The sequence below is a fragment of the Propithecus coquereli genome, unplaced genomic scaffold, assembly GCF_000956105.1.
Source record: "Propithecus coquereli isolate 6110/MARCELLA unplaced genomic scaffold, Pcoq_1.0 Scaffold214, whole genome shotgun sequence".
In the NCBI taxonomy this organism is placed as follows: domain Eukaryota; kingdom Metazoa; phylum Chordata; class Mammalia; order Primates; family Indriidae; genus Propithecus; species Propithecus coquereli.
In genome coordinates, this window is record NW_012146523.1 from 6437720 (window position 1) to 6449896 (window position 12177).

General features: G+C 35.1%; 1 protein-coding gene across 4 annotated transcripts in view; it reads left to right on the forward strand.

Annotated features, from left to right (window-relative positions):
- Positions 1–11826, forward strand: part of RBMS3 (RNA binding motif, single stranded interacting protein 3) — a 725478-nt gene extending 713652 nt beyond the window's left edge. For 2 of the 4 annotated variants that reach the window (XM_012644534.1, XM_012644536.1), the window contains 2 exons: positions 8813–8893; positions 11591–11826. In XM_012644534.1, coding sequence (XP_012499988.1) covers positions 8813–8893; positions 11591–11722 — 213 coding nt within the window. In that variant the 3' untranslated portion in view covers positions 11723–11826. The remainder of the gene's footprint in view (positions 1–8812; positions 8894–11590) is intronic. The other 2 variants (XM_012644535.1, XM_012644537.1) reach the window with 1 other exon arrangement.
- The last annotated feature ends 351 nt before the right edge of the window (positions 11827–12177 follow it).

A 12177-nucleotide genomic window follows, 5' to 3' on the forward strand; every position in this document is an offset into this window, starting at 1 on the left:
TAAGGATCCCTCTCCCTCACAACTCTATCTGCCTCCCTTTCACTTCCGCATCCCTCATCCCTAACTCTGGCAACCATTAATCTGTCCTCCATTTCTAAAATTTTGGCACATAAAAAGTGTTACAGACACGAAATCATACAGTATATAGTCTTTTAGAATTGGCTTTTTTCTTTTTCTGGCTCAGCACAATTACCTGGAGATTAATCTAAATTGCTGTGTGTATTAATGATTTGTTCAGACTCACTTTTTAAATTGGGTTTTCTGTTTTCTTACTGATTTGTGGAATTTTTAAAAATATATATTCTGTATAAAATGTTTGCTTCTCGGGTATGTATATTATAAATATCTTCCCTCAGTCTTTTAATAATTTATCAATCTTTTCTTTTATAGTTAGTGCTTAATGAATAGTTTAAGAAATTTTTACTTTTCCCAGGATCAGGAAGCTTCCTTCCTGTTTTCTTCTAAAAGCCATATTATCATACTTTTTATATTTATGTCTATGATCCAATTGTTTATTAATTGTTTATGGTATAAGGAAGGAATCAAGGTCACTTTCCTGTAGAGATATCTCGTTTATCCAGCATCATTTAAAAGATCATTCTTTCTTGTATTGAATTGCAGTGACACTCTTGTTATAAATCAGGTGGCAGTTGTATGTTATATGTTTGTTTCTAGTCTTTCTATTCAGTTTCATTAGTATATTTTTCTATCTTGGCAACAATACCACACTAATTACACTATCTTAGTTACTATGACTTTTTAATAACTCTTAATATCTAGTAATATACATCCTTCAACTTTGTTTTTTTGCTTCTAAATTTTCTTGAATATTCTAAGTCCTCCATATTTACATATACATTTTAGAATGGGCTTGTTTATTTCTACCAAGAAATCTGCTTGGATTTCAATTGGGATTGTAATTAGTTAGGAGAATTGCCAGTTTAACAGTACTGAGTCTTTTAATTGATGAATGTGGTATATCTCCCCATTTATTTAGGTCTTATTTAATTTCTTTCATCAAGGCTTTCTAATTTTCAGTACAGAAGTTTTCATTGCCTTTTGTCAAACTTATTTCTATCTATTTGATTTTTTGGATGCTGTATATGTAGCATCATTTTAAAATTTCATTTTTAATTGCCTCTTGCTGGTATATAGAAATAAAATTTTTAATTGAGTTGTATTCAGCAAACTTGCTAAATTTCCTTATTAATTATAATAATTGTTTTTTCTTCTTTAGTGTATATTTGAGAATGTCATCTGTGAATCATGACAGTTTTATTTCTTCCATCTTTATACCTTTCATTTTTTTTTCTTATGTTATTGCACTGTCTAGAACCTTGAGGACAATATTTGAGGAGGTAACATTGGACAACTTTATCTCATTCCAAAATTTAAGTGGAAAGTGTTCAGTATTTCAACATTATCTGTGATGTTAGCTGTATGTTTTTTGTATATATACTTCTATTTCTAGTTCTCATCTCTTCTTAGTGTACTAAGACTTTTTTTATACATAGATGTTAAATTTTATGAAAGATGGTTCTTAATCTTTTGAGACGATGCTATTTTTTTAATGTAGTGAGTTATGTTGATTGATTTTCCAAATGTTTAACCTACCAGGTAATCATGAAATAAATCCCATATTAGATTTATTGACTAAAATGTTATTTAGGAAATTTACATAAATATTCATGAGAGTTCTTGGGCTATAGTTTTCTCTTCTTGTAATGTCCCTGTCAAATTTTGGTATAAAGAGCATGAGTTGGAAAGTATTCCTTTTTTAGTATTCTCTGGAAGAATTTATAAAAGATTGGTATTATTAATTCTTTAAATGTTTGGAAAATTCACCAGAGAAGCCAATTGAAGCTGAAGGTTTTATTGTGGGAAACTTTTGGATTATGAATTCATTTTCTCTAGTAGATATAAAACTACTCAGATTTTCTCTTCCTTTTTATGCCAGTTTTGCTAAATTGTCATTTTCAACAAATTTGTCCATTTTATATAAGATGTCAAATTTATTGGCATAAGGTTGTTCATAATATCCTCTTAATGATCTTTTCTATGTACTCACTTTCCATTTTCTATTGAATCCAATGGGTCCTTCCCTCTACTCTGCTGTATATATGCTTTTGTAGTTACAAATAACTTCCATTCTTCCATCTGATGGACAATTAAGTTCCCAGTTTTTATCTGAATTACTTGTCTTTACCTCCCAAGTGGTCTTTGTGGTCCACTGAATCTTCCCTCTGTCCCATCTTTCTCTAGATTTCATGTTAGGCCAAACCCATGACAAAATTTGGGAAGGGGGAGATAATTCATACTGCTTATATAGGATTGTTTGAAATCCAAATTTTAAGACATAATTTCTTAATCAGCTACATTTCCATAGTATTATCTTCTATTTTGATTGATACAATAAACATCTATGCACAATGTTCAAACCTGATATGCCTTGTTTTTTTTCAATACATTCATGAAAATTGCTTTCTTTGCCAAATTGAAGGCCTCTATAGCCTATGATTAAATGGGAATAACATTTCTCATTGTTGTGCAGGGGGTTAGGTTTTGTAGAGTTCCAAGCTGAGAACAATATCTAAGATTCTTCCTTGTTTTTCTCTTTGCTGTATACCACCAGCACATGCCCCCTTCTCCAGAATACAATGAAAACAATCTGTATTTCTTGTTTAATAGATCCCTCAACTCCCATATCTATCAAGTTCACTAACTGGTCTTTGTCCTCCTTCCAGTGCTTTCACTCCCAGCAGAAGTATATCCTGCTCCATGTTCACCTCTACCTACTCTTCAGGGACAATTATTACATCACTCACAATTGTCTATTTTGTTTTGTCTTTTTTTGTTATTACTCTTTTTGTTTTACAGATGGGCTCTTGCCATGTTGCCTAAGCTCATCTCAAACTCTTGGCCTCAAGCAATCCTCCTACCTTGCTTTCCCAAAGTTCTGGGATTACAGACATGAAGTTTGCCCCTTTTTTGGGGTGAGGGTGGGGGGACAGGGTCTTGCTATGTTGTGCAGGCTAGACTCAAACTCCTGGGTTCTTCCCACCTCAGCTTCCCAAGTAGATGGGACTACAGGTGTGCACTCCCATGCCTAGCTGCTATTTCTCTATTCATACCTTAAAAGTAAATAATCTGTTTTATATATTAATATTAATACTAACATAAACTATTATGAAAGCATACACTTTTCTGGATGGGGATCCACTTCATTATCCAATATTTCATTGGTAGAAGTAGAAAGGATATAAGAATAACTGAGCAGTAAGGGTCCAGGTAGGAGTCCAGGCTTACTGTGACCTACTGGGGATACTCTTTACTTTTAAGGAAAATTTCTCTAGTTCCCTTCCTCTCTATGGATAGCTTCTCATCCATTGAGTGACATGGAGACTTAGAAAGCATTCTTAGAATTACACTTGAGGCAGCTATTACTACTAAGTTAAATAAAACAAGCGTGCAAAATGATATCAATTTGCCAACCCATGTTCAGGAATGTGCCTTAATTCAGAAATGATATAATTACACAAATCTAAGAAATATGGTCCTCAAAACTCCAGAAACCTCTGCTTGAGATAGCTGTGCCTTTCCCTCAGCCATTTACCCAACTCTGGCAAATCATAGCTCAGCTTGCTCCTTATATCCCCAAGCTTCCTTTGTTAAAGAAACTTTGATCTACATGATTTTGAAGGTAATTCATACAGCATGCTGTTAGCACCATCTACCACAATCTCCGTTTTCTTCTGCTCAACTTCTTTCACAGATGCATTTTTCCTCTAGTCTTCCTGTTGACTTTCCGAGTTTGATAGGATGTGAACATCTCCTCTTTCTGTTTTTTTTCTTTTCTTTGAGACAGAATCTCGCTCTGTTGCCCTGGCTAGAGTGCCATGCCATCAGCCTAGATCACAGTAACCTCAAACTCCTGACCTCAAGTAATCCTTCCGCCTTGGTCTCCCAGAGTGCTAGGATTACAAGTGTGAGCCCCCGTGCCTGGCCAACTCCTCTTTCTGAAATTTGTTAATCAGTTTTACAAATTTTATAGCAAGGACTAGAAGCACCAGTTTAAAATCTAAACAGTATAATGATAACTTCAAATGAGATTGATCAATTCATTTAAGAATTCCAAAATTGAAATGCGAGAAATTCCTTGCCCCTCCCTTGCCTCTACAAATAATTAAAATGTAAAGTTTCCTCACAGCAAATTCATAAAACATTTTTATTTTGTTTTTATTTGGTGAGAGAAGAAAGAAGCAATCCAGAGCTAATAATCTGGGATTTTCTTTCTTTGTTTCCTCAGAAATAATCAATGATTCCACAGTAACAGAAGTAGTTTGTTCCAATTTAAATAGGCAAAAACACAATTCCTTTCCAATCTCACATTTTTTTTTTCTTCATGTAACTATCTTGGTGATGCAGTGTCTAGACTTCTTGGAACAAGTGATGGAGTCTGGAATTTATTCTGTGGGTTTGAAAATGGCTATTCAGTGCTCCTACGCATTCACTTGTGAAAATCCAGTGATTTCAGAATACGTAAAAATCATTAAGCTGTTTACCGAAAAGCACATATATGTATTTATTAATTAATGCTATACCTTTGAACTGCCTATTGTATGGATGAACCCATTTTATCTATATAATTTCGTTGTAATGCAGTTCCCATTAGCTCCTGTACCAAAAAAGTGCAAAATAAGTGATTTGTGTTCATGCAAAAATTATGACAGATATTTTCTAGCTTCTGAGAGATGCTAATAAAATAAATTAGCTTGAGGGATATATATATATATATATATATATATTCTTATTGTGGTATTAATAAGTAGCCTATGAGAATTTATCAGTCAAAAGAGCAGAATTGGTATCACAGGTCATTCTCTTAGTCCTCTGCCATTTATTAGCTGGCTAAATGAAAGCAGTCTCCGAGGCACCCAGATCTAACTAATGTTTATTCTGCCTGTATTATTAAGTCTAACTGTAGTTTGTGCTCTTAAAAAAATCAAACTGTGTGCTTACAAAGACAGTTCAGAGTTATTTGTCATCAGTTACCTAAAGCTGAGAGTTCAGCCTACACATAGCTGTAGCCATTTCCTGTAAACACTTGTTCCTAATTTTACAAGACTGCCACTTCTTGAGGCTTCACTCTTAAAAATATCTGTCTACCACAGAAGAACTTCACTGCAAAAATTTATCCAGAGATAATAATCTTAAGGGGCATGAAACTGTAGAGCATTGACTTATTTAAAGTAATTCTGTTCTTAATTATCAAACAGCTTTCTGAAGCTCTATTAAGGTTTCTGTGACAAAAGAAAAGCAACCAGGAATATTTTTTAAATTAAAAGATACACACACACACACACGCATAGCACACTGAACTGAGCTGATCTCATTTATACCAGAAAATCTCTATTGGATCTGTTCAGAAAAGCAGCATAAAAGTAAGTTACTAAGTATATGAGGTAGTTCCCCTAGAAGAAAATTAGGTGTTCTGAGTAAAGAATGAAGCTAAAAAATATGTATGGAAAATAAATAACAATAAAAATATCAGTCAATGACATATTATTCTATATTTCTTAAACATTCAATTACTAAAGCCCATTAAAGTAAGCTAATATCTATATTAGATGGTAATGATCAGAAAGAAGGTCTTAGGACCTTACTTACTTACCTCCAAGGATAATGAAGTAGACTGAAAAATGTGCTGAATAATAGGTCAGAAGAACTGGAGGTTTATTCCCATTGTATTTAGGTCTCAGTTTCTCCATCTGTAAAATGGGTAAATCATCCTGCCAGATTCACAGTATTGTTTCAAAAAGATGGGTACGAGTTGCTCCATAAGCAGTTCAGTTTGGGTGACGTTCACAATTTCATTGAGTGTCATGGGAGGAGTGAAGATACATTACACTTATTCAGTTCACTAAAATAAAACACAGATGTAATTTTGAATAACTCAGAGTCATTTGAAGAAACTTAGGCAAAAATCACATAAAATGCTTCTCGTTAACCATACTACCTGGAAACTTTTTAATTTGTCAAGCGAGGTCTAAATAATGAAGTGGATCTTCATGTGAACTAGTGAATATTGCTATATATGTATATATATATATATATGTATATGGCCACAGGTCAGGTCCCTAATGACCTTTAATTCACAGAATATCTACTTAGAGATATAGACAGTACAGTGGAGACAAATAAGAGAAAAGACCTGCAGATGAGTGCCAGTAACATCATCTTATGCAAAGAGCAAACATACTAATTTATTAGGCCCAGTTGCAAAGTTTAGCATTACTAACGCGAGAATAGAAAATACCCAAATAGGTGAGGGATTAGTATTAATGCATAGTAAACTGGTATATGGTGAATTGTGGAAAACCATGACCAAAGAATGGAGCATGGCTGCAACTGTATCAATTCTGTACTTACATAAAAATTAACAGTTGGTAGAAAATATGTTCCCTCTTGCTACAAATCAGCTAGATTTTTGAGATTCAATTAAAGAAATATTTTCCAAAGTATATTCCTTAGAGCACTAGTTTTAAGTAAAACTAATAGATGCTACCAAAAAAATAGTTTTAGTAATACTGGTTTAATTACCTTTAAATAGGCTTCTGTAAAACATGATTTCTCAGAGGTTTTTTTTTTTTTTTTCTTTTTTTCCTACATGTCAATATCAAGAAGAGATATATTATGCAGCATTGGAACACAGAAAGCTTTTCTCTCGATATAGCTACTGTTCCAAAGAATACAATGTAGGAAATGCTGTAATAAATTAAAGGATATTTAGACCCTGTGTAACAGAGACAAATCACCTATCTGACATGGCCAGGGAACTGTTATCCACAACACACTCTCTAGAACAGTTTTGTTGACATGGCAGATGTCTGCCAGCCATAGGGATCTAGTTGTGAAATAATATTTGGTGATATGTGACTCCAGAGTTCTGTACTCATTTGAAAAATTGGTAGCAGTCAAACATCTGAATATTTATTGTCTGCTTAAAAGCACAAGGACAATGATGAGCAGAGTTGGCTAAGGTATTTATATAAACGTTATTCAAATAGATTATAGGGGTGGTGAAATTAGTATCTATAATGAGCTCAGAATTATCAACGGCCAAGAGACATGCAAGATTTTTTAATTGGAAATGGAAGGCTTTCTTCTTGTATCCTTTCATTCAATCATTGAACAATTATTTACTGAGTACCAGGCACTACTTTGCATGTTAGAAGGTGCAAAGACAAATAAAACTTGGCCCAGGCCTTTAAAAAGACAATAGTCTGGACAATTTTACTAGAAGAGTTATGAATGTTGTAGGAGCACAGAGGACAGGGTACAGAAATCTCTGATAATGTCGAACTATAAGGCTAAATTACGAATATCACCAGGCCTTTTAAACAATTGCTGTTGGTCCAAATTACAAGGTAGTTTTTATATAGATATGAATTGTACTCAAATGTTATTAGTAGCAACACATGTATTGCAGACAATAGTTTGGTTTGTTTGATTTAGGGTTGTTTCATTAAGACTCTCTCAATTTTTAGCAAATAAATAGAGTAGAATAGTGTTTAGGGTGGAGATTCATTTATTCTAAAGTTGATTTATTACTATAATTATCCATGAGTATGGATAATTATAAAGAACCACCACCACCAGTGAGCTGGTCTCCATTAAGACATTTCTCTTGAGTCAGAATCGCCATGCTTCTTGGATACTGAAAGCACTAAGATACACTAAACATAGTAATTTAGGTTTTCTATATTTTTGTATGGACTTAGTATTTATCTCAGCAAATTTGGAAGAATAAAATATCAGAGGCTATTGATTTTTTCATAAAAATCATTCCTCTAACCTGTATGAATTGAGAAGCCTTGTTTTCATTAGATTATTCAGGTTTTGAAGTTTTATGATATTGGTCAAGTTTAGAAACTCAGGAACAGTTTATTCCATAGAAAATTCAATCCTCAAAGAGTAGAATTTTGAATTTGCAGGGAGAATGTGTGTGTTAGGAAGATGGGTCATAATTTATGCTTAAGTAGGTGAGCACGTACATTACTGGGGCTCTCTTTTTTCATTGCAAAAATACATGTTATACCTAATACGTACTTTGTTAAATGCAACAACTTAGCAAAAATGATTTGGCTATTTCATTATTCATCCTGATGAGGAAAATTTGGAGGACCAATGGTGTTGGAAAACTAACAGTGATGTGAGAATGAAATAGGAGAAGAGAAGAAAAGAGACTTTAACATTATCAGTAACCTCTATTTCTTTTATTTTAAATAAAATGATATAAAAATGACAACATTTGCCAATAATGAACGGGCTACATAAGTATTTCTTACATTATTTCTCTGCTTTTTAAAATTTGAAATAAATTATTATTAACAATTAATATGATGATTCATTCATTCATTCAACAAATACTTATTGAGAGCCTACTATGTGACGGGTACTAGGAACAAAATGGAGACAAAAACAGACATCATCTCACCTTCAAGGAGTTTGTGTTTAGTTGTGAAATGTGAAATGTTTGAGATCTTATACACAATATTTAAAAGGACAAAGTGAGAGAATAGGGGTGAATTAACTGTACTGAAACTGTAGAGGTGGGGCTGTTGTTGGTACTGAATCAGTAAGCAAGGATCATGCAATGCCGATAGGAACTGCCTTATTTTTGGTCAAAATAGAGTTTGACTAATTATGTGCTGGCCATGGGCCATACATCGAAAGCAGTCTCGTGCGGTGTTTGATTTCCTCTCTGGCTGCAACCCAAAGTTCACGTGCATTTTTCTTTGATTCCCTCTAGTATATGACTGCTGCTGCTCCTATGCAAGGGACCTACATTCCCCAGTACACGCCTGTGCCTCCGACAGCTGTTTCTATTGAAGTAAGTCTGTCCCTGTCTAATAGAAAGCGGTTAGGGGAAATAAATCTCGGTCACACATATCACCGTCTCCCAATAACCCAAGGAATACTCATTTTTAATTTTTTGTGCTGCTCTAAAATTCGAAATTATAAGCTCAGTATATGAAAGTATGCACTCAAACATGTCTGTTTTGTTTGGCAAATGAAATGAGCTAACCTGCTACAGAGGTATAAAAGGAATGTCATTTTCATATTTAGAGAGAAGATCAGAGACCAAATCACTACCCCATCGCAAGTTAACCACAAATACTTACATAGAGAGTGGAAGTGCCTTGTCACTGAAAGAATCGTTCCTGGGCCAGCATCGTTAGCATCTCCTGAGAGCTGGTTAGAAATGCAGACTCTCAGATACCACCCAGACCTACTGGATCTGAACTTGCAGTTTAAGATGATCACTCAGTGATCCAGATGCACATGAAAACTTGAGAGACACTGGACTAGTGCACTTGTTTTCAAACTTTTCTGCACATTGAAATTATTTCGGGAACTTTAAAAAATATCGATTCCTGAGTCTTAGCCTCTTTAAAAATTCTAATCACGGATTTGTCTATAGTGTGGACTGGACATCAGGACTTTTAAAAGACCTCAAGTGATTCTAGTATGTACCAAAAATTAAAAACCATTGCTCTAGTGAATGACAGGTCTGTGGCTTCCTATAGACAAGGAAGAAGTTGTTGTCACTCTGATGTGGACATGATGAGTGATGATGGCATCTTGTCTTTCATGGAAGTTTTGCCCCTTTCCTTCTCTCTTTCCACTGGGCTAAATCCATGCCCCCTACACATCATTAACTGGACAGAGCCATCAAGCTACACAGAAAAGGAAAGGGCACAGAGCTATAGAGATGGCGGTGAAGCGCTGAGATGTGACTGCCTCTCCCTGGTTCCAGCAGTTATTTTTATTGCCCTTTCTTCCCTTCACCTGATACTCATGTGCGTCATGGCCACTGTGCAGTCCTTCTCATCAGCTGGGAGCCCTCTGGAATCAAGGTCTTTGCTACTCAAATAACTGGCAAGCAGCTAGTGTGTTGGCACCACTTTACATAAAGATCCCCCAAGACTTTCTCCACCTCTGGAGCTACAGAGATTGAAGGAGACCTTTACAGACTAAATTGGATCTTTTAGAATGTAGGTTATTTGGTTTTGGTGTGTGACAAATGTTTGCTCATGTCAAGATCTGGGAAACCTAGAAGTTTAACAGGACGCTGTTATGTAACTTAGGAAACCAAAGAGGTTCAATTTTTAAATCTTTTATGTGTTCCAGGCGTATAGAACCCCCTCAAATATGCCATATTAAATAAATTTTAATTGGCTTTTCAGAATTTCAAGAATATGTGATTAAATTACATGTTGTTTGCTATACTGAGCTATCAAAAAGCACCTATGGCATGAGAAAATTAAGAATCTGGACATTCTAGGCACTTTAAGTATAAATCTTTGACACATATTTGCATATCTCTGTGTCTACACCAAAGGCATATGCTTATCTACAAAATTTGAGCATTTCCATGACTATGAGACACATTTGACAGTGTAGCTTATTGGAAACAGTCTAGTTATAGTTAAATTTGAGGATTAAAAACAATCTTTCACTGAGAAAAATATAAGTATACTCTGATATACTGGCTTGAATTTGTATTTATAAAGAAAAGCACTAATTCATTTTCTATGTAACAACACTCATTGAATCTTCATTCACTAGTAACTACCCAAGTAAATGCTGGTGGGAGGTTCAGAAAATGCACATTAGGAAAAAATATAATGAATTAAAATAGGGAGTTTTTCCAGGTTCTACAAAAGAAATTTAGGAAACTTTAATCGGTGAGAGAGAATGGAACATTTGAAACATTTGAAACATTTGAAACCAGATGTCACTGCAGGTATCCAAAACCATAAGTAAAACCAGGAGAATGTATTCAGGTCAGTGCCCTCCTTGGGCCTACTAATGGCCAAGTAAAGCCACCTATGCCTCTCTGGGAACCAAGCATATATCCCCAATCATGGCCAATTCTAGCAATTCATTCTTGCTGGCATTTGTGAGAAACAAGAAAGAGAAAGGGTGAAGGAAGAGCAAACCAAAATTAAGAACAAGTTGTTTTTTGTTTTCTGAAACTTCTAAATTAATTCCAGTTCATGTCCTGGAAAACAAAACAAAATAAAACAAATCAAATTGCTAAAGGGAAAACCTACTCAGCAGCATCCTTTTAAAAGATTTCCAAACTTTGATGTAGACTTTTACTAAGGTCAGAGCCTATTATTTTGCCAAATGATATAGACATAGTACAGTGAACTACCCCAGAAAAATATTTGAACATACAAATTCTTTAGGAATCCTGAATGGGTGTTTGATTAATAAATTGTTATTTAGTGCAGCTGTATGCAACTATGGCTTAAAAGTTCCGAGTGTGGGCAAAATGGTTTCTGACCACTTGACTACTCCAAGGACTTCTGACAGCAAGGCTTCTTGGTGTCACATTAGGAAGAATTTCTCACCCCTTATCCATATGCTCTGTGGTTGTCCTTTAAGTACTTATTGTGGCTTCATGTAGCTGAGTACATCTCTACTCAAGCCAAAGAGAAGAGGGGTATTTACAGCCCACCTAGAAGAGGGCCCTTTGCTTAAACAAGTAAGGCTTTTGTGTTTTTATTTGCCTCCTTAGGGTGTTGTTACTGATACCTCTCCCCAGACAGTGGCACCTTCATCCCAGGACACCAGTGGTCAGCAGCAACAGATAGCAGTGGACACATCCAACGAACATGCACCCGCATATTCTTACCAACAGTCAAAGTAAGTTTGTGCTGTGCTAAGCTCTTTTCCCCAAGATCAACCACCTTGAAGTCACTTTTTCATTTGTATCTGTTAGCCTTTGCTAAAATATAAACTACCTCAAACTTAGTGGCAAACATTTATTTACTCGTGATTATGTGGGTTTGAAATTTGAGCTAATATCAGGTAGTTGGGTCTTCTGATCTTGGCAGGTGTCAAGCATCTAGGAAAAGCTGCTGATCATCCTTGCTTTTGGGTATTGACTGGTTCTGGGATGGGTGATGGAAGTGATTGAGCCACATGTTTTTGATCCTCTAACAGGCTTATTCACACGGAAGTCTCAGAATTCCAAGAACAGCAAGAGAGCAAGCTCAAATATACAAGCACTCTTCTTGATTCTGTTTATGACTCATTTGCTACTGTCTCATTGGCCAAAGAAAGTCACGTGGTCAAGCAGAGTCAATTTAAGAGTTAACTACT